This window comes from Panicum virgatum, chromosome 2K (genome assembly GCF_016808335.1).
Source record: "Panicum virgatum strain AP13 chromosome 2K, P.virgatum_v5, whole genome shotgun sequence".
In the NCBI taxonomy this organism is placed as follows: Eukaryota; Viridiplantae; Streptophyta; class Magnoliopsida; order Poales; family Poaceae; genus Panicum; species Panicum virgatum.
The window spans coordinates 11907320-11930460 of record NC_053137.1 but is presented as its reverse complement, the minus strand read 5'-3'; the positions used below and the strand labels follow the sequence as shown (position 1 = coordinate 11930460).

Below are 23141 nucleotides of genomic sequence, written 5' to 3'. Positions count from 1 at the left end.
CTCAATCTAAGTGAAAAAAGTTTTCGATTGTTTTCGCAACGATTTGACGTGATAGATATTTTGTGATGCTTGCCAGTGCTCTACTGTTAGTTTCAAACAAAAAAGAAAAATCTGTAATGCACGCAAGTTAGAAGAAAAAAGGCGGCATAAAGTTATTTGGCACTCAAGTTCAATGCTTGTTCGGTTTTCATCTTTGCTCCCTTAGATCATCTCTAGCAAACTCACCAAATCATGCTATCTATATCTTTATTTATTTGTCTATCCGCTCCATAAGACTCTGCCTATATTTGTACAAACTCTCATCAAATTAGACCCACTACTATAAGTTCACTTTTCCAATTCCATATGTTATATTTCAATAGTCTATATATTTGAAGGGTTGTTATTTTAACCGTCAAAATTCATACAATTTAGATGGTTCGAACAACAAAATAAATCACAAAATTTGTTTGTTCCAAGAATGCCGCAGCATCTAATTACACCACCGTGCAGCAAGCACGTCCTAGCCCAATTGCAAAAGGCCAAAAATAGAAGTAAGGTTGAAGCGACATTTCGTTAAACCATTAAAGTGCGTGCAATATCACAATACTCCCTTCATTCAGTTTTGATTGATATATTTGCATATGTCACAATGACCAAGAGCACCATAAGTATGCTTATCAATCTAATAAATGCAACAGACTTTTTTTTATCCTCTAATGTTTTAACTGGAAACTTCTTGTAACTAGTGTTATTTATTGCCATAGCCCAAGACAATAGTAAATATAGTTATCATTTTGAATATTTAAGTTTTTAAAATATAACTATCAAAAGTGAATGGAGGGACTAATACGAAGGAGCATAAAGAAAGGTCTGCTGGGCAGGTTCACGGCCGCTCGACCAGGAGGCCATGCGGCGACGGGCCAGCAAGAGTCGCAGCAAAAGATGGCCTCCGTCCACCAGCTCTTTCGACACTTTACCGTCTATTTGGTCGCGGGATCTGTGGGTTGGGTTGGCTCCAACCCTCATTTTGGGGGTGGCTCCAACCCTCATCATGTTTGGTTGCGATAGTGGAGTCGTCCCAGTTTTTTGTTTGGTTGGAGGACTGCAAGGGGTTAGAGCCAACCCGTCACCTGTTTGGATGGAGGTACTAATCTGATCACCTTCCCACTAAAATGGTGATGTTACCCCAGCCCCCCCCCCTCCCCCGCCAAACTATGTATGTTCTCAAGTATTTCAGCAACATTTCAACACATATTATAGCAATATATAGATAGACATCACAACTTAACAGCCAAATACAAGTCTTAGGCCACAGTATACATAATACCAAGGTCAAGCCTTACACACATTACCAAGTCTCATGCTTGCACGATGCATCAAGTTCAAGCCTTACACAATATATAGCAAGTTCAAGGCTTCCACATAGCAACAAACAAGCTTACTTAGACCACAAATATATAGTTGTATGTGGTACTAACAAAAGATTAATCCTACCATTACAACTTACCCTTACTATCCAGGGTAGTTGTCAGCAATGTGCTTTGCAACCCAATTTAATTTATGGTGAAAAGGCAAGTTGTTGAAAGCTCTAGCTATGTGAGGTTGGGAGACCAAATGGGCATAATAGAAGGATAAGTGAGTCTCATTGAAACTACCATTCAGAGCCATCAAGTTGTCAAACAAATTTGAGGGCACATCATTGTCTGATTTGACCACTTCCTTTATCTCCTTGGCTATCTTGTTACTTCCTCTATTAATTGCAGCAACCAATGGATCAAAATCAGTCCTCGACCTCTTGTTGGTCTTCTTGCTGTTGTTGGTCTTGACAATCTTGCTGGTCTTGCTTGCAGATGATATTGCCCCATTGTTGTCTTCATTGGCAATGGCAGCTCGATCACCCTTTCCAGTTTCCTCAGTCTCCCAATCCTCTGAACCTCCATCCTCTGTACCTAGAGGTGCACTTGAGTCCTTTGCAAACTTGCCTGTAGCCATGGCACTTCCAAATATTGTGTGCATCTCCCAAAAGTGCTCAAGAGGCTTGTTTGAAAAATCAGCATCCGCCTTGCGATCCTACAATTCAGCAACTAATATGTCATCAAATCCTAGATTTCATGAGTACAATTCAGCAACCAATATGTGAGCAATGTGGGCGACATCCATACGTTAACATGGTTGTTGTAGTGCTCAACATCAAGAGTAATAGTGCAAGTATCTTCATCCCAATTAGCAGCACTCAACCCTCGAAGGTCACAAATACGATGAAACTTCTTCTGCCATGTCTTAAGATGATTCTTAATCTGGTCACCAGTGCGCACAATGCCATACTTTTCTTGGAGAACCTTTGCACAAGCATTGTAGTGAACCATCTTGTAGGTAGATGAAGTCTTGGTGCCATTAACCACTAGATTGGCAAGGTAAGAGAGCATAAAGCCTAACCAGGACGAAGTCCAAGTAGCATGTCAACCAGTCCCTGCAACTCCCGAAAGTGCTAGATCCATTTCCCTACAAAATTGATCAAGTAAAATGTAATTAGAAAGTATATTTCATCTAATTATAATTTCAGGCAACATGAAGGCATAATTTCAGAAAGGTATAAAACTGATCTTATAAATCAGAAAGCATTATTGTTCTCACAGCAAGCATTACAACACGACTTAGAACAAATCAGCAAGCATTATTGTTCTCACACATGACTTAGAACAAAAACGGTCTTATAAATCAATTACAAAAATGGTCTTATAAATCAAATACAACACGAATTACATTCTCAAATACTAGTTTCCTCGATTTTGATGATCAGCCCACATTTGGCCAGCCAAGCCTTGCCTAAAACTGACCATAATGGCATTCTCACTTTCTGTCCCAGCATATGTTGTTGCTTCCTCATTAGAGTCATCTAGTACATTGAATTCATCCCTCCTATCTTCAATCACCCAATTATGAATGATGCAACAAGCAACAACAATGTCTACTTGAGTTTGGAATGGAAAAAAAGGAGAGGCATCATCAAGAAGTTTGAATCTCCTTTCTAGGGCTCCAAATGCTTGCTCTATGATGATTCTCAATTAATTGTGCCTATGGTTAAACAATTCCTTCTCATTTTGCACTGGATTACTCCCCCATTCATTCAAGTGGTAGTGTACACCACAAAAAGGGGGTAAAAATCCTGGTTTGGCTCCATATCCAGCATCAACTAGGTAGTATTTGCCTAACATATGATGGACAATTTGGTCAGATCTCAATGATCCATTAATTTTGATGAATAAATTAGTGGACATGATTAATCTGTTACCTTGTGGCACATGAAGGCCATTCTCACGTGCTAAAGCATCTCGTAAAACTAGTGCATCATGTGCTGTCCCCTCCCATCCCGCCAAGACATATGTGAACCTTTTTTCAAAATCTACGGCTGCCATTACATTTTGAGTACAGTGGGTCTTCCTACCACGAAAGGCATGCTGCATTTCCTTAGGAACAGTGGCTCGTACATGTGTACCATCAATGGCTCCAATACAATCCTAGATGATGTTCAAAGAAATCAAGATTATGCCAATTATAGGTTCTCTCAAAAATAAATTGAGAATATGACATAAGGTACAGCTCATAGCTCACCTTAAAATATGGATCCCACCTTGGGTTTCCTTCTATGTGAGGTGGAGTGTCCAATGAAGGGGGCCTAATATAATCCTCTCGTAGCTCACTAATAGCATGAAGTACTATGTTAAAATAACGATTGACCGTTTCTCCGGATCTACCAAAATTGGTTGCAATTACTCTATTCCTAACATTATGTCCAACAGTATACTGTTTCTCCGGATCTACCAAAATTGGTTGCAATTACTCTATTCCTAACATTATGTCCAACAGTATGTAGAAATATTGCCACTTGCTGCTCAACACACATATGAACGGTATCTTCAAGTAAAGCATGATCTCTAGACAACTGACAAAACCGAAAGAAACGTGCTTTGTTCATTCTCAGCATGTCTACACAAGTTGTGTCATTCCTCCAAATTTTTATCATTCAGGTAGTCAATCCTCTTCCTATCCCTTTCAGACATTGGGGCATAAGTAATTCCAACCCTTCTTGCAACTCGTTTTCTTTTCCTAGACCGACCAATAATTGCCATGACCGACAAGAACCAAAATGAAGCAACAGCACAAATGAATACCTTGGTCCTCTTATCCATCTACATACCACAGATTAAAATTGTGAATACTTAGACCTAGCAAAAATACCATCTAGGGTTTCCATGTACTAACACATATCCAGCATGGATCTACATCAAACATCTTTGACACATGAACAAGGATGAACAATCCAGCATGGATCTACATGAAACAGTAGTGGATTTACCTTGAATAATGGAGGGGACCGGTGGAGGGAGGGGACCGGTGGGGCGGCGCGCTGGCTTGGCGGGATGGGAGCCTGGCGCGGGACGGGAGCCTAGGGTAGGACGGGAGCCTGTGGCCGATGGCTTGGCGGGGCGGCCGGGGCAGGGGACCGGCTGGCGGGTGCGGCCGCCGGCCAGGAGACCGCCTTCTAGGCAGGGGCGGAGCGCGGGCGGGGTGGCCGGGAAAGGAGACCGCGGCCGGGGCTGGCGGCGTACGGGGCCGGCGGGCGGGCGCGAAGCCGCCGTGTCCTGGCGGCGGTCGACTGGTGCGAGCGAGAGTGGAGGGTGAGAGAGAGATAGCGTGACGGGATAAGGCTGAGGGTGACTTTACTCGTGCGTGATGCTTCCAACCCGAGCGGAGCGGCTCCGTCCGCCAAATTTCGACAGACCAACCCAACCCGCATCTTGGAGGTATATTCTCTTGGGGTTGGTTCCATCCCTCCCCCAACCCCTATTCAAACAACAAAAAAATGGGTCGAACCCATCCGGGTTGGTCCCAGCACTCCAACCATGCAAACAGACGGTTAATGCATGGATGAACATGTGAGGAGCGGCCACTGCCGCTGCCGCGCACAAGTTCCAACGGGAGAGGCTGCCATGGACGGCGATGGGAAGGCACGACCGCACGAGCATTTGCATTGAGACGGCACGGGCATGGGCGGTGCGGGAGGAGGGGTGGGGGTGCGCAAATGTTCGGTCAAATTATCAGACAATGTTGAATAACTATTTTTTGTTTTAGAATATTTTTTATTACTGAAATAATTGTTATTGTTCGAGCAAAAAAAATTGTTTCAGAACAAAATAAGATTATTCTAACAATAAAACACAAGTGTCCTGATTTGTTGGGCCGGTTTTAGACCCAAAACACATATCCTGATGGGGTGAGAGTGGGTGCGACAGGTCCACTTAGGAATCACATGCGTGATCCCAAGCAGCCCCCGTAAGGGGTGGTGCGGCGGCAGATTCCAAGATGGTGAGCAGGCGCGTGAGGCGCCACACTGCTTATTACATCGGGGAGGAGAAGATAGTGTGCTAGGGAGGAAAAAAAAGAGAGAAACGGGCGCGGACAAAATAGAGAGTAGTTCGGCCCACGAAGCAAAATGCAGCTCAATCTCAAAACGAACTAAGGAAACAATTCTTGCTTTAAAAATAGATAGTGATTGTTTCATCCAATTTCAATTATGTTTAAACCATAATACTTCTTTGAATTTTCTTAGCAAAATGAGATCTGACATGCTATATTTTTATTTTTCTAACAAATTCAACATTTTAATTATTGTAGCCCGATAATTTATGTATACTACTTCAACATTGTAGATATACAATTTCAACATTGACATTTAAGATGTTGAACTAATTTATTAAAAATGTTGAATTTACTGTTAAGAGATGCTAAACCTACTATTTGAAAATTTTGAATATCATTTTTAACAATAATATTGAATATCACTACTGATCGGATAAATCAACACTTTTAGATGCAATAGATAAAAGGATAATAAAAAATTAATACCATACCCATTTGATGATGTGATTATAATTTGTTTTTTCTGAGTTGTACTGTATAATTAAAAAAACACCATATCACGCTCTATGCTGCTAATCCATTCATGATTAGCCCTAGTATGCTGCCTATTTTGAGCCGAAAATATGCAAACGGCACAACTCTGAGCAGTTTATGGTTCGTGGGCCGCTAGTCGTTTAAAGATACACGAGTTTACAACTTTCGGAAGACGACTAGGGTTCCCCCGCTAATGCCATAGTTTATGTTATCACTTTCGACTAGGGTTCCCCCGCTAATGCCATAGTTTATGTTATCACTTTTGAGGATGGGATAGCTCATCTATTTTCTTTGCGAAGTTACTATCATTTCTGTTTTCTAGCTCTGCTTATCAAATTGACCACGGGAATATCCACACAATTAACCGAACTATTCCTGTTAAAACTTTCTAACTGAAAAATCCATCTGATTTTTCCACGCAGAACTTGGATAAGAGGAGGGTGTTGTTGCCGCCGGCTGAACTTGCGCATGAGTCGCAGCCGGCCGTTCTCCTAGCCCACGTGCCACGTCACCGGAGGCCGCGTGGTGGGCACCGCCGAGATTCGACGAGTCCGGTTTGGCGGAGTAAGGTGGAGCGAAATGAGAAACAACTCGGACTAGTCAATTACTATAGCTTCTAAATAAAATTGAATATAATAATAGGTCCGGTGTCATGTAGCTCATGATGCAAGCGGCACCGGCCACTCTGCTAATTCGTTGGGCTAGGTAGTCTCACCAGCCTACATAATCTAGCACCCTAGACTACTTTGCTGAAGCGGGTTTAAGTGGATAACCCGCAATAGCCCGCGAAGCCCGCTTACCCACGTAGTCGCAGTATGTCCCTTCCGGCGCTACACACATGAATACACATGGATAGCTTGGGATAGGCTTAAAAACTACGTGTTCACTCTATGAATTTATTGAAATTGATTGAAATTTGTTAGAGATGCAAAATAATGTGGCTAGACCTACACGTGCGACCCATGTCAAGAGCTGGACTCTAGAAACAAAATCTCACGTTCACACTATAAAATTTTATCAAAATTGATTGAAATTTGTTGGAGATGACTCAATATGACTGGCAGCTACTCTGTACAAAGCTGTGTGGCTAGAACTACATGTGGGCCCCACATCAAGAGCCAGACCCTAAAAATAAAACATCGCGTTCACACTAAATTTTTTTTATCGAAATTGATTGAAATTTGTTGGAGATGACTCGGTATGACTGGCAGCTACTATATGCAAAGCAGTGTGACTAGAACTACACGTGGGCCCCACATCAAGAGGCGAACCCTGAAAATAAAACCTCATGTTCACACAATAAATTTTTATCGAAATTGACTAAAATTTATTGGGGATGACTCAATATGACCAGCAGCTAGTCTGCGCAAAGAAGTGTGGCTAGAATTAAAGGTGTGCCCCACGTAAGAGCCGGGCTCTGGAAATAAAATCTCGTGTTCATACTATAAAATTTTATCGAAATTGATTGAAATTTGTTGGAGATGACTCAGTATAACTGACGGCTATTTTGTGCAAAGTAGTGTAGCTTGAACTACACATGAGCTATGTATACCTAAAATCAAATATACCTAAGGTAAAATCCAACTACTACAGCTATACAGTATCGTCAACGCCAGTGGGTACATGCGGGCTGCCGTATAAGCCCGCAAAAGCAAGTGCGCACTATGCGGGCTGTTGCATGACCCATGACATAGACGCGGCTCTTGCGGATGCTTGGCGGGCAGCCCGCACCCGCCCCACTAGCAACTTGCCATGTAGCGTATTACCACGATTGAATGAATAGTGTCTTTTACTAAGGACAATAATTATTAGAGGTCAAGCTAGTGTCTTCTAGCAAGGACAATAATTTTCAGTGGTCTTAGACAAGCCACATATTTAACGGTGTCTACCATCCAATTTTGTCAATAGTGAAATAGATGTGTTCCAATCCCTGTGATTTCCACTTTCTAGGTTCAAGTGACATTGCTCGCTTGTGGAAGCTGTAGCCGATTATGTCTATAGTATCAGTATGACTTGATACTAATATATAACGACAAGGTATCATATGAGACCTCTTCCACAACGAAACAAAAATTGAACCCAACCAGGAACCATAAATGTAATTTTAAAACTCAGTACTCATGTCTGAATAAACATACCCTACATCACGCAAGTTCAATACATAATGGAACACCAGTGGCCAATTCATGCCCTCGCAGCGCACATGCACATCCGCTCGATATGCTAAGAAATGTGCAAAGACAAATGCCTCACAGAAGATTGCACAAAGAAATGTGCTAGGCATGAAACAACTCGATTTTAAGTTTGGTGCTGGCGTCTGGTAGGCTCCTCCCGAGGCTCCACAAAAGTTCAAGTAGCTTGTGATCAACAACTCGATTTTCTTAAGTTTGACGCTGGCGTCTGGTAGGCACCTCGTGAGGCTCCACAAAAGTTCAATTAGTCGGTGATCAACAACTCAGATTTTCTATAGTTTGATGCTGGCATCTGGTAGGCTCCTCCCGAGGCTCCACAAAAGTTCAATTAGTTGGTGATCAACAACTCAGATTTTCTTAAGTTTGATGCTGGCGTCTGGTAGGCTCCTCCCGAGGCTCCACAAAAGTTCAATTAGTTGGTGATTAATATCGTGCTTGTAGATGACTTCTATCAACTTCAGCTTTGGACACTGGAAAGTCTTTCCATCCTGGCGGCGCAGAGTGATATTTTTCCTTTCTATCTCCCAGTCTGAATCAGAAGACAGGATAGAACTTTTGACAGAAACAAAAAGATCCATGTGAGATATCTAAGCGAATCATCTAAAACATGAGGCAATACATAAGATAAGACAAGCACGTACCATGCAACACTTCAAAATAAGCTTCTCCAAACAAGGCACACTACAAAGAAAGCTCCCTAAAGCCAGTAATTTTTCGTACAGTTCATAATCATCAAGAAAACAGCTATGAAGGTCCAAGGTTCGCATATTATGAAATATTGGGAATTTATCAGATTCTTCGTTCAGCATCCCCTGAATTAAAGACAGAACCAAACCAAAATTGAGTAAATGCATAGGTCATTAGCAGCAAGTGATGAGATAGCAAGTGTTCCCTTTCTAGCCATGTGTAGTAACTATCTGCTAGACGGAAAAGAAGTTGTAATTTTACCCTAGATGTAATAAAGTCATCATAGATTCATCTAGAAAGAGCAACTGGCAAATCTCATAGGACACCCAGCAGTAGTGATAACTTATGTGCAATATTAAATGGTCACATGGCATCTTTGAGGAATAAGGAATGTAAATGAGAACCAAGGGAAGCTTGTCAGGACTAAATACCTCCACTTCAAAACCCACCAATTTTAAGCTAGTCACATTGTAGAGGTTACAAAGAAGCTCACGCTGGGAATGCTGAGGCAACGTTGTTTCGTATTCTGCAACATCAATCTCTGCCTTGACAAGGGAATCCATCTTGCATAAAGAAATACCAGATTTGTAGCATCCATAAATGAGACGCAGGTTTGCAAGGCTAGGAACTGTGATCACCAACGAATAATCTGTGCTGTTCAAACAATAGACTAATGCCAAATTTTTTAGTGAGGATGATGTAATGCCTTGAGAAGAATTGCCAGAAAAGTCACAGCTGGTAAGCTCCAAATCTTCCACGACAGGGCAGTTAGAACAGAGCAGGCCCGCGAAATGGCTACCCAAATCCACTTTGCGAAGGTGCAGCGTCTTAAGATGACAAAAATTTGAGCCCACTATTGGTGGGAACTTGAAGCGAGGAAAGTTCAGTATCAGAATTTTGAGCACAGAAGGGCAGTACTCAATGCCACGGCGAATCCACTGGTCCACATGACGCTGGTTATAGATGCGAGATGAAAGCCGGAATTCACCCAAGGACGAGGTATTATCATGGAACAGCAGCAGTTTGGTGGCGAAATCCTCAAACCTGGCCCCCACTTCTCCTCCAGGGTACCATCACGGATGGTCACCACGGGGATCCCAAAGTCATGCATATCGAGGTTGATGCAGGGCGCAGAGCGCCAAAGGCTTCTCCACCGCCGTGACAGCAGACATGTCCGCACGACTTCCGGGGCTGGGAGGAATGAGAACACGGTGTGGATGAGCCCATCCGGCAGTGCGCTAAGCCGGTCCACAGCACCAACTACACCCTGGCTACATGCCATGCTGCGCTTCGCCATCGGCTCAGGTTGCGCCATCTCCAGTTCCTCCGCAGACGCTTGACTGCTTTCGCCGGGAAGTCAGAGATCTGGTTGCCTGGATCCTGAAGGCCAAGATTTGCTGGATGGCAAATTGATGTGACAGAAGTTATTCACTGCAAAATGGGGGGGGGGGGGGGGAGGGTCCCAACTGCAGAAATTAGAGTGCAATCCATAATAGAAGCATCTCAAGGAAATTAAAGAAATTAGAGAATGAAACTTAGTTCTAAAGATCTAATTCCCTCACGAGATATATGGACTCGTGATCCAAATCTCAGTGCAGTCGCAAGTATCCCTAACAATAACAACCGACTACTCGAGGAAATGGAATTTACTGTTCAGGATTGTGAACTCTCGGATCAAAGGGTCCCCGTTAAGGATAACAATAGAGTCACGGTAGATTCGAGCGGCGCCGCAATGGCTTGAAGCTTCCGCCCCCTCTTCGCGCCATGAGCCCGTGACTTAGGGTTAGAAATTTGAGTGATTTTGGGTAGTGGGATTAGTCACCTCCATAGATGCCCATGCGCCGCCACGCCGCTCCTGGAAGCCGCCTCGCCCGGCCGCCCCCACTGGCAGCTCGCGACCTGGACGGGCGCTGCTCGCTCCGCCGTTCCCTCTGTCGCCGGCCGCCGGCTGCCGCTGGAGACTGTCCAAGCGAGCCAGAGGGTTCAGTGCTCGAGGCCGTTCTGGTGAGCCTCAGTATTCTGGGCTCAAGAAGGCCTGGGTGGGCTGCTGCCTTTTCTTAGAACGGCTAGCTACCAGATCATCAACTTTGAGGATAGCTCATCCATTTTTTGTGCGAAGTTACTATCATTTCTGTTTTCTAGCTCTGCATATCAAATTGATCATGGGAAGATCTACACATTTGACCGAATTATTCCTGTTCAAACTTTCTAACAGAACAATCCATCTGCTTTTTTATCACGCAGAATGATGAACCTAATCTTTTGTTCTGAGAAAAGAAAATGAGTAGGGCCCCCTAGCTATTCGCCCATGGTGCTACCAGACTACCAGAGACCCATCTAATTCAGAAACTTTATCAGAGATATAAGATTGCAAATGCATCACATGGCATCTGTGCCAGGAACGAAATGTTTTGATCCATGTCATATAAACATAAACATGTCATATAAGCATAAGCAGAATCCGTATCCCGTGAAACCATAGAGTTTAACGCAGAAGGAAGGCACATGCCCTAGTCATGCCTCTAAAGGGCCTCAGGAGTGGCTGCAAAGAGAAAAGGACTGCGCAGATTAGTTGTCCTTCTTGGCAAGTTCAATGTTTGACATCTGGTAGCCTCCTCTCGAGGCTCCACACAAGTTCAATTAGTCGGCGATCATGGTCATGATCGTCGATGACTTCCATCAACTTTTGATGTTGTTCTTCCTTTTGACCTCCCACTCCAAATCAGAAAATGATGTAAGCTTTTGGCAGAAATTGATACAATATCCGTGTAAGATATCTAAGCAGATTATAAGATACATGACAAGAGACAAGACACAAGAGAGTAAGTACCATGCACCACTCCAAAGTAAGCTTCTCCAAACAAGGAGGATTCTGAAGAAAGCTGCCTAAGGCCTTCAATTTGTCGTTCAGTTCATATTCACCAATAAAACAAGGGAGTATCAAGGTCCAAGGTTCGCAACGAAATGTTGGGAATTTGTCAGGCTTCTCACTGAGCATCACCTGAAATAAACACAGAAATCAAATCAGGATTAAGTAAATACATCAGTCATGCACAGAAATAACTTTTATCTTTCACAGATGAAAGCACTTTTATTTAGTAAGTTTCTAGTAGCTGGAAGTCTGGAAATAACTTTTATCTTTCACAGATGAAAGAACTTGCATGCATTCATACGCAAAAGGCATCAACAGACATCCAGCAGCAGTGATCGTCACTCATGTGAATATTAATGTTCGAGTGGGCATCTTCTTGAATGTAAAGAAGGAATTAGGGGAAGCTCGTCTAGAAGGTATACCTCTGTTTTAAATCCTGTCAACTCTAACCTTGTCACATTGAACAGAGTACCAAAATACATCACGAGCTCATAGTCCACTATCAGAATACGGAGCACAACAGGGAAATAAAAGATATGAATAACAAAATACATCGCCCAATCTAAATGGATGATTTGATTTTGTGTTGAAGAAGGCCTTGGCAGTTGGCACCATGAACCTGCAGTGATTTTAAACTGTACCATGGTTCTGAAGGTGCAAATTGAAGTGGTCACTAAAGCATTGCTTTGTGTACCTTCGGTTTGTAGGAAAATTATGCTCCCTAATTACTTTATTACAGTCAGCTCATGTTGTTTAACCTACTAGTATAATTCAAAGGAGTCAGTTATCGATAACAGTGCTCCCAGTGTAACTAGTTACACAAAGCATCCCAATTTATCTCCAGACCCAAACATAAAATTCCACAAAATTACCCCACATTAATCATATAGGGAACCCTAAAAACCTTTACGAATGCTGAATTGCAGATCGAATGGAACCCGGCCCTAAGTGCAAAGCTAGCTAGCTCTTTCCTCGAAAGAAATGGGAAGAAATACCCGCGCGTCGCCGGGAGAGATTCATCAATACCTGACGCACGCGGAGATCCAATAACTCGCGCGTTGCAGGGAGAGAGCAGTCGATGAGGAGTCAAGCGCCCAAGACTCGAGCCGCCGCCGCCGCCGCCAGGCTGCTCTTGACCACTCCGCCCCACTTCGGCGGCCAACGGTCAGACGACAGGCGAGTCCGCATGGGCCGGCGGCGAGCGGGCTGCTTTCGCTTAGCTGCGTGTTTGGGCCTTTTGGACTTTGGAGGTGGGCTGCCCAAGAAGGTGTGATTCCATCCCATTTCGGATCTTTGCACGGCTACTACACATACGGTCAATTTTCTACTCCGTTTCAAATTATAGTTCGTTTGATTTTTTGAATTTCAAGTTTGACCACTCATTTTATTCAAAAATTTAAGCAAATATCACTTTTTTTCTTGTGGCTTGTTTTATCGATACAAGATCTTCAAGAATGACTCAAATTTGATTATATTTGCACAAATTTTTTTGAATAAAGCGAGTGGTCGGACTTTGGGTCAGAAAAAATCAAATGAACTATAAATTTGGAACGGTGGTAGTATGGTTCAAGTCGTTTGGGTAGAAGCGTATAAATTTACCTGGTGATTTAAATTAAACGCATGGTTGCGCTTGTATCATGCATAAAGTAGTATGGGAAGCATTTCCTTTCTACCTTTCAAACTCAAGGTCCTTTTATAAACAATGCATCAAGTTTTGAGGAGTCCGAGATTTAACAGTATATTCTCTGTAGTTAAACCTACGCAATGGGACCCAAATATTATGTCTCCAAAAATTGATGTTTATTAAAATAAAAGGAAAAACACCAGGATTCAAATATTCCCTTGATGAAAACACACAAAACAACTTTTCGCAAAAAAAAAAAACACACACACACAAAACAATATTACATTGAACAATAAGGAAAAGCAAAGAAATTACACAAAAAAAAACTAAGGCAAAATTCCTGCCAAACATGTAATTCACATGAGTTTCTGAGGCATCCCTCTCTTTCACAAGCTAAGCCCCAGCCTCCAAAATAAGTTTGAAAGGATCAAAATAAGAAATGCTTCTGAAATTAGAATACAAGAAACCTCTTTATCCGAAAAGCCACTGCAATGCCAAAGTGGTGCCTGTACCTTTCCTGGTTTGATGAGGTAGCTTTTTTTTTTAAGGGCAAGTTTGATGATGTAGCTGAGCACACTATTTCGGTCGTCGTCGTTCCTGTGCTCCAAACAACTGATCATGTACGCGCCACCATGCACCATGGCCCTACACGCTAATGAACAGTAGTTGTGTACAGTAACAGTAGCCAAGCATCGATCCCCCATTCATCTCCACTTTGGAAATACCCATCCATCCAGTTTGGGAGCTGGCACCAACAGCATGCTCTGTAGTCTAGTGTGAGTAGTGAGGTCCAAGTCATGGCAGTGATACCCAAGAAAGATGTGGCCAATTAACAAGAGCTTAGGTACATGGTGCCCCTACACATGAGATTCCTGGCCCTTGCACTCTCCAACAGCTATTGGCTCCAACAGAGAAAAAAAAAACAGCCACTTGCCCCAAAGCTAGCTCCCCCATTAGAGGAAAGGAAAGGGAAGCTTGTGCGTGTGTGGGCGTCGATGACATGTCATTTTCTTGCTTGCTAATTGCTATATGGATGTGATGGTTGGAGGGTAAAACTACAAGGCCGTTTTGTCTCCATTTGGGTCAACTTGAATATAGTATATCTGTGTGTATGCTTTGGTCTTTCCTTGTTGTTTTTGGTTTTGCTTGGTTCTTCCACACTTGAGTTTGATGATCAATGTTTTATTTGGTCATTCTCTCGAGTTGCATCTCTCAATTTGTTTCATACAAGTTGATTGATGATGCTTTTCGCTTGAATTCTAAAGGAAAATTGAACCATCTTTTGTCTTTTACATGTAAACATCTAGACAACGAAGCTGCCGATGACTAGTGTCATCCAATGTAGTAAAATATAACATGCAAAATTATGCTGGTATAAAAGGTCAAGAATACCTAAGACCAGTCTTAGTAAATAGTTTTATGGCAGGGTTACCAAGATTGAGAATGAGGTAACTGTGCGGGCTAAGTTTTATGAAGATTAAACTCCTCTCACATCACATAGAACTCTCTTCTTCTCTCTCCTTGTTATGTCAGCAAAATTAATGATGTGACATGTAATTTAATGTCATAAAACTTCCATTGAGACTGGCCTAATATGGTATTGCAGACTTTAAGAGTATAGGGATACTATGGTCTTTCCATATTTTTTAGGACCTGTTTGTTTGAGCTACAGCTTCTGGAGCTTTTTTGAAAAACTGCTGCTAGTTTTTTGCTTCTGAAAGACTAACAAAAGTTTTTAGATGGTGCTTTTAACTTTATGGACTCAAAAAGCTAAGAAAACTGAGCTTTTCAACTTTACATATAAAACTTAGCTTTTCTGAGCTTTTGGCTTACCGGAAACTATGGGAAAAATTCACTGTTTGTTTGAGCTTCTAGCTTTTCACACTGAAAAGCTGCCCAAAAACTCAAGCAAAGAGGACCTTATTAACCATCCGAAACAATTGTATCCTTATTTCCCTTCACATGTGCTCTTCTCTCCAAATCTTCTTCCAAATATGGAATACAATTGTAGTCCTCCAACCTTGTCCTAGTCCCTGCAAGTCCACACATCTATAGTGCAAATTTACGATTTACTATGACGGACAAGAAATTGAAGTTTGAAGAGGGTCAGTTCTCGTGCTATAGCGACTGTAGGTCATCCGTTCGTGATACGAAGTAGAGACCTAAATAAACTAGCTAAAACTAGTGGCATGGGCAGGACAACTTTTTTTTCTTATAAAAAAACATTGGTATGTAAGGAGCTTGCAAAGAAACATCAAGAATCAAACAATTTATCAGTGATGTATAAAAAAATCCTAGATAGCTCCAGGTACCTTATCAACTCTGAAATGCAGACAAAACATAACAAAAGGGTTCCAGCACTCTGGAATAAAAATACTCCTATGGCCTTTCCCTTTCCCGAGAAGGAATACAATGCAACTAGCTGATAGTTTGATACATGATGCGGCAATTCATACAGAACATTTCTTCGTCTCGTCGTCTTCTTCTTCTTCTTCTTCTTCGAGCAACTTCGTCTCGTCTTCTTGTGTGGCTTTTGTTGCTCTCTTCTATGATTTGTATGAATGCTGGTAGTTCATTGCTGAGTGATGTTTGGCCATTTCTAAGGGCCGGAACAGCTCTACCTTTTTTTTTCATTAGCTAAATGGCAGCAAATCACCAAGAACTAGCGGAAAGAAAGAAGAAGAACGGACAGTCTTGAAACACACACTATCCAGTCTTTGTTCACGAGTTCAATAAAAAAAACTCTTTTTTGCGGGTAATCAAGAAAAAAAAATCTTTGTTCATGAGCCATAGCCTTATGTGTGTAAAAAGCTCTTGGTACTTTCAGCCATTATACCTTTGTGCTGCCGAGGAGGGTAAGTGTACACTCTCGACAGCCAATGCCGAACTAGGCCGGTGGATATTTTCCGACATCGAAATGCTACGCGAACAATCATTGAACGCCATGCTTTCAGATCAAACAGTGTGTGGCGTCACTAGCATCTTGCTTGATAGCATATCCACTTTTAATAATACCTTGTTCAAAACTTTAAATAGATTATCTGTTTGTTTTTAGAGATGTATGAGCTACTCTAGAAAAATAGACATCATAAAGAAGAAAGGAGGCGTATGATGGGAGTAAAGCTTGGCCAATTTGCAGGACAGCATGTCATTTTGCATCTTATTCAGCTTCAGTGTAGCAAGTGTGGCATCGGCATAAAAACATGTTTTCACCTCTTAAGGGACATTTGAGCGAGAACGAGGATATACATGCGAGATGGAGATCACAAATATCTACCTAGATTTGTTAAGTAGGTGTAGTGAGCTCTAAAAGTCAGCGATTTTCAGCCATCATGAACTAAAACACTTCTACAACATTAGTTGCGGCTGTAATAGCATAACGACGAAAAATGGAACATCGACCTAACACTAACGGTAGCGCTACCTTGTAACGGTGCTCTCCGACCCTCACCTTTCAGTTCTAAACGCCGAAAAAGACACAACCAAACACTAACGGTACCTTGCAAGTGAGCTATCGGTTCCTCACTTTTGGGTTTCGAACTACGCTCGCTGTCCCTGAAATCATGGCGTTACGTGCTAGAATCCTAGCGCGCTAGGAATAGTAATAACTTTAATCGTTAATTATGGTGTCAAACAAAGTCAGTTTACAAAACCAACTTCAGAATCCCTGCGCTAGTGACCATAAAGAATCTAACGAGACCTTTGACCGCGCGATTAGATGATAGTTACTGTAGCATCACTGTATTAAATCATCGATTAATTACCGTCATTAGATTCGTTGCGAAAAGTTACACCCATCCCTAAAAAAATTTTGCAAATAGACTTCATTTAGTACTTCATACATACGAGATTTTTTTTCCAAAAAGCGTGCGCGTTAGATTTCTTGCCGAACCAAACAAGGCCCATGGTAACATGTCGCATGAACGGACGAGGTACCTAACGCCCTGGTTTAAAAGTACCTATGAATTACACATGTGAGTGATTATCTTGTTCGCGCCTCGCCTAGATGGATCATCAACATTATAAACTCATAATCAGGGGCATAAATAAGGAAAAAATAGTAAATAAAGAAAAGAAAAAAAAGAAAAGAAAAGGGCAATAAGAAAAGGTTTGCCTCGTGTGTGCGCGCAGCATTTCGTTGCGGGGCTGAAGTGAAGTGAAGGCGTGGTCTCCACTCTCGAGAGCAGGTTAAGGCTGTGTTTAGTTGTTCCAAATTTTTTCAAATTTTTCGAAATCACATCGAAATATTAAATATAGTAAATAATGTATGTATAGAATATTAAATATGGATAAACAAAATAATTTATTATACAATTTGAATGTACGTTGCGAGATGAATTTTTTTAGGCTCATAATATGATAATATTTAACAAATAAAAAAAATGCTATAATACTTTTCAACCTCATTTTTCTCAAAATTTTCGCATCTAAACACAGTATAAAAAGCTTTGCACAAAAATGGCTTCGCCTGCGATACCATTCGTCCCCCTCACGTCCCGTCGCGCCGCCCCCTTCGTCCTGGGGCGCCCTCCTCCTCCATGGCCACCGCGCCCCGACGCCGCTGCTAGGTTGCTGGTAGAGGAGGAGTCCGGGGCAGCAGGCAGCGCGCGAGCTCGATCGCGTGCCGGGGCCGAGCTGGAGCCGATGGTGCTGGATCTCAATGCCGCCGACTCGCCGACGCCCGGGTCGGCCTCGGCCACCTCGAGCTCCAGCGGCGCCGGGGGCTTCTTCCGGTTCGACCTGCTCGGCGGGAGCCCCGACGAGGAGGGCTGCTGCTCGCTCTCGCCGCCCGTCGTCACGCGCCAGCTCTTCCCCTCGCCGCACCCGGACGCCGCCTCCGCCGCCGCCGCCTCGCCGCCGCCGGACGGGCCGCCGCCCCCGGAGGCGTCGGGGCCCTGGGCGCGCCGCGCGGCGGATTTCGCGCCTTCGTCGCCCGCGGCCGGGAAGAAGAGCCGCCGGGGGCCCAGGTCCCGGAGCTCGCAGTACAGGGGCGTCACCTTCTACAGGAGGACCGGCCGCTGGGAGTCGCACATCTGGTGAGCCCTCTCGCCGGCCGCTTAATCCATGCTTGTTTTTCATTGGATCTCCCACTCACTCACTCAGCAACCTCTCGTTTGCATCCTCCAATTGGGCAGGGACTGCGGGAAGCAGGTCTACCTGGGTCAGCTCAAATCCTAGTTCCCCTGCTCAAGCTGCCGTTAATTTTTTATTACTGTGCTTCTAGTAAGCCAAAAAAAGAACTTTTACTGTGCTTAATTTGATTGGGCTCTGCTGGTGACGTTTCTGTTTCAGGTGGATTCGACACCGCGCACGCCGCAGCAAGGTTTGAACTCTTAACACTGACGCGTTCATATCTGACTGCTGTTGTGGGTGTCCTGAGATTGCTGGATTGATTTGGATTGTGCAGGGCCTATGACCGGGCTGCGATCAAGTTCAGGGGCCTCGACGCAGACATCAACTTCCATCTGAAGGACTATGAGGCTGACTTGAAGCAGGTGTGCTGAGCCAGACCTGTGATGCTGGGTGTTTCATTTCTGAGTGTGGGATTGATCGATATGGACTGATTAGTTTTTGCGCTGTTAGATGAAGAATTGGACCAAGGAGGAGTTTGTTCACATACTCCGGCGTCAAAGCACTGGGTTTGCGAGGGGGAGCTCAAAGTACCGGGGTGTGACTCAACACAAGTGTGGTCGATGGGAAGCTCGGATGGGTCAGCTTCTTGGGAAGAAGTAAGTAGTCCTGATATCTTGCTTTGCTCTGGTTATAGCTACTTCAAATAGTTTCTAGATTAGCTCAGGCATTCTTTTTCATGACAAGAACAAAAACTCTATCGAGATGAACTGCTTGAACAGAACTGGCAGTTACTATTGAGACGAAACGAAGATACTCCATTTTTGTAGCTGCTATAGGGGGGAAGAATGGTAAACCTGAATGATTCAGAAATGTATTTTGGAAGGAACTTGTTTATGCCTTCTTTGGTAACTCTGACAATATTGGTAAATGGCTGCATTTTGTCCTTTCTTATTTTTCCTGGTAATATAGTAATTGAAAACTGCAATCCCTGTGCATTTTGGCTAATATCACCATGCCACTCTGTAAATTTACTAAGAAGTGATGTTCATGTGCAGGTACATCTACCTCGGGTTGTTTGACAGTGAAATCGAAGCAGCAAGGTTCAGTTAGCGCACTTCATGCTTCTTTTATATATTCATGGATACCAAAACCCCTCACTCACCTTGAACAGTCTCAATTTTCTAGAGCATATGACAGGGCGGCCATTCGTTTCAATGGTCCCGACGCTGTTACTAATTTTGATTCTAGTTCCTATGATGGAGATGTTCCACTTCCACCTGAAATCGAGAAAGATGGTACTATTGGAATATTTTGTTTAGTTGTGTCCACTGTCCACTAGAACCATCCTCTACAAAATCTTATCGGGTTTGACTTTTCTTGGCAGTGGTTGATGGGGACATCCTTGATTTAAATTTGAGGATTTCACAACCTAATGTGCACTTTCCGAAAAGTGATTGTATCCTGACTGGGTTTGGAGTAAACTGTAATTCTCCTGAAGCTTCAAGTTCAATTGTTTCTCAGGTAAATATATGACAATATTATGCTATAGCGATACAATTCGTTCCGGCTTCTCAATTCTTAATACCAGTTAAATGAGTAGCTTATAACTTAGCTTTTCTTAATAGCTTAAAAGTTCACTTGTCAGGTAGTTAACATGGAAATTTCTGTTTACATTTGGCCATTTTGGTAACCCTGCTTGACGCTAGCAAAAATAAGTTTGCTGCTGTTCTTTGTTCTCTTACGTTCTTAACCAAAACTCCAAACAAAAGAATATGTATTTTCTCTGTTACTCCCTGGTTGTAATTAAAATTAGAGAAATTTTGTATGTTTATGTGCATAACGCTTAAAAGATATTTCCAAGCCATAACGCTCTGGTTGCTTTGATTCTAATCGTGTTTTTCTGAGGGGTATTAAAGATCTCAATCTTATATTGGACTCGCTGGATCTTTTGCTGCTGTAGCCAATAAGCCCTCAGTGGCTTGCACATCCCCACAGCACATTGGTTCCACCCCAGCAGCCACATCTGTATGCATCTCCTTCTCCAGGCTTCTTTGTGAACCTCAGGGTAAGTCTAACACCCCTATTTCCTATTCTGTCTCAAATGCAGTTATAATTACCACTAGATGCTGAATCCAGAATGGACAATATTTAAAAACTTAGTACGAGTAGCACTTTGCGTATCCATTCAATTCCGAATCCGAATTTGCTCTTGCGATTGAGATGCTATGAATTTGATCCTGTAAAATAGCACATACAGGTAGTTGTGGGCACTGTTTGGCTTGTGAGCTGCCGTAGTTCGATCAAATGAATCTCTGCCATCAGCCTGCAACTTTGCATGAGCCATAGCTGTCGAACCTTTTACAGTGGACGACGGTGGCGCCGCTCGATGGACATATCTAGGAGTAGTACTTTGTTGTAGCGTCCTGCAGCTTCAGTCCTGAAGATGCTATACGTTTACATGAATGCTCACCTATATCTGCCGCTCGATCCAGCACTGCACTGCTCCCCTGCTTAGCTGCTCAGCTCAGCGCTGCTCTGCTTTGCAGGAACACCAATCGATAACCATAAAACTGACATGTTTAGCTGATTCGTCTCAAACAAAAAAAAATGCTTGGTGACATGTTTTTATTTTTGAAAATGTGTTGATGACATGTTTAGCTGGGTGTTTGTGGAGGATTCAGGACTGACGCTTGCTTCCCGGGTCCTATGTGTGGGCAACTGCAGGAGGAGGCACCAGCAGCCACGGAGAAGCGCCCGGAGCCGGGGCCGGGCCCCCAGGCGTCGTTCCCTCCTTGGGCGTGGCAAATGCAGGGCTCCCCTGCGCCGTTGCTCCCCGCCGCTACTGCAGCATCATCAGGATTCTCTACCGCCGCCGGTGCGCCGGCGCCGTCCGGCCCCCGCCCGTTCGCCGGCCGCCGCGGCCACCACCACCAGCTCCGCTTCCCCCCGACCGCCTGACGGGCGAGCTCCTCCTCCTGCCCTGCCCTGCCCCGCCCCTGTCCATCCCGAGACGGGCGCCTGGCCTGACCGGTGCCCGTCCGTCGCTGGTCGGGCCTGGTCGGTGACAGGGGGGCCGGCCATTGGTTGGGGGACCAGGGAACGGACTGAGGCAGAGTCCTTCCTCTGTCTCCCCAGCTCATGGCTCCCTCAAGTCCGGATCTTCGTTTTGGGAAGCGGATTCATGGACCGTGGCCCCGTTTGATTTGGATTAGGAAAGTTTGGAGTAGAAAATTTATCAACTTTGACCACTAATTACGTTGTAAAATAAAGTCGGTTTACAAAATTAACTCCAGAACTCTTGCGTTAGGAAGGTCTTTGACTGTGTGATTAGATGATGATACTGTAGCATTATTTTAGCCAATCATCGATTAATTACTGTCATTAGTTTCGTCGCGAAAAGTTATATTCATCCCTAAAGAGGTTTCGCAAATAGATTTTATTTAGTACTTTATGCATGATTTTTCTTTCGAAAAATGTACGCACACTTTCTAGAATTCTAGAAGACCGATCCAAACACGACCCGTGAGGGTGTAAAAAAAGACTCTGAATAAATGAACCATAATTTATGATGGCCGTGTTTGATTGGTTTTCATGATATTACTATAGCATTTTTTACCACTAATTTGGAGTATCAAATGAAGTCTAATTATCAAACCACCTCCATAACCCCTCGTGTAAATCGCGAGACGAATCTAACGAGGCATTTGACCGCGCGATTAGAGGATGGTTACTGTAGCATCACTGTAGCAAATCCTCAATTAATTACCGTCATTAGATTCGTCGCGAAACGTTACATCCATATCTGAAAAGATTTTGCAAATAGACTTCATTTAGTACTCCATGCATACGAAATTCTCTTCTCGAAAAACGTGCGCGGAAATTTTCCTCCCTAACCAAACACGGCCGATACTTTTGGTTTGGCAGGGTGAAAAGTTCTTGCGCCCAGGGCACTGGTGCAGAGGGGGGGAGTTCCTGTGAGCAGTGGATTGGGCAGCAGTGGCAGTGAGTGGAGCGGCGGCCGCCAATGGGGTCGCGCCAAAGGGGGGCCCTATCGGCCAATGCCTTTTCCTCGCTAGCCGGCGACTATTCCTTTGCCTGCCCGCCATTGCTAGCCCTCTTTCTTTTCTCTCTGCTGCTGCTGCTCGGTGGTGTCAGTGGCCACTGTTGCTTCTGACGGAGTGATGGATCCCCCTCCCAAGTCCGGAAAATCGAACCAAGTCCTATACACATGATGGAGTGTGCCATGTCGCTGTCACCTTCCCATCCCTGGCTTCCGCTTGGAGGGAGCGGAGGAGTTGTGGTGGTGCCGTGGTGGGCATGGCCTGCGGCTGCGGCCTGGCAGAGCGGCAGTGCCATGCCACTTCCAAAGCGGGGGGTTGGCTGGTCGGGTCTGTGCGATGTCGTCCGGCGATAGGCCTGAGACGGCACGACATGCAATGCCCGTCAGCCTTTCCTGGATAGTAATTTTTATTTCTCGAATGACACCTGTGGATAGGATAGGGTTGTTTGAGTAATTCGAGCAAGGTTTCTATTTAAATACTAAACTCATATTTTAATTATTTTATTCAAATTTTTATCTTCAGCAGGGCTTCTATTTGGGTGATTAAAATGAAGAAGTGACTAAATTTCTTCTTCCACTCTCTTAATTTGGTCACCCTCTATTTAGACTACTAAAAATAAAACCCACCATTTTTTAGTCTATTTAATCGGTGCTATTGGAGTAGAGACTACATTTTATATGACTAAACTTGAAAAG

The 23141-nt window shown here is 43.6% G+C and overlaps 1 protein-coding gene, 1 long non-coding RNA gene and 1 pseudogene across 9 annotated transcripts; 1 reads left to right on the top strand and 2 right to left on the bottom strand.

Annotated features, from left to right (window-relative positions):
* Positions 1–1494: 1494 nt before the first annotated feature.
* LOC120695097 lies at positions 1495–4172 on the bottom strand (annotated as a pseudogene).
* A 3834-nt stretch (positions 4173–8006) lies between these two features.
* On the bottom strand, positions 8007–12867 carry LOC120666798. Of its 5 annotated transcripts, none has more exons than XR_005671864.1 (6): positions 12715–12867; positions 11647–11817; positions 10639–11555; positions 9248–10247; positions 8771–8941; positions 8007–8681 (listed from the first exon to the last, which is right to left on the bottom strand). It is a non-coding gene; the product is annotated as an uncharacterized LOC120666798 (long non-coding RNA). The 5 variants fall into 5 exon arrangements; XR_005671867.1 differs by having other exon boundaries at positions 9248–10213; XR_005671865.1 differs by having other exon boundaries at positions 10639–11531.
* Positions 12868–17743: 4876 nt separating this feature from the next.
* On the top strand, positions 17744–22564 carry LOC120666759 (APETALA2-like protein 3). 4 transcript variants are annotated; one of them, XM_039946693.1, is made up of 10 exons: positions 17744–18348; positions 18448–18473; positions 18605–18635; positions 18720–18807; positions 18896–19041; positions 19441–19485; positions 19571–19680; positions 19770–19906; positions 20346–20450; positions 21113–21760. In XM_039946693.1, the coding sequence occupies exons 1-10, from the start codon at positions 17771–17773 to the stop codon at positions 21341–21343; spliced, it is 1497 nt and encodes a 498-aa protein (XP_039802627.1). In that variant the 5' UTR covers positions 17744–17770; the 3' UTR covers positions 21344–21760. The 4 variants fall into 4 exon arrangements, 3 of the variants coding, with proteins under 3 accessions (XP_039802627.1, XP_039802634.1, XP_039802618.1); XR_005671859.1 differs by having other exon boundaries at positions 17781–18348; positions 20302–20450; positions 21110–21160; XM_039946700.1 differs by lacking the exon at positions 21113–21760 and adding an exon at positions 22310–22564 and having other exon boundaries at positions 17782–18348.
* Positions 22565–23141: the final 577 nt, after the last annotated feature.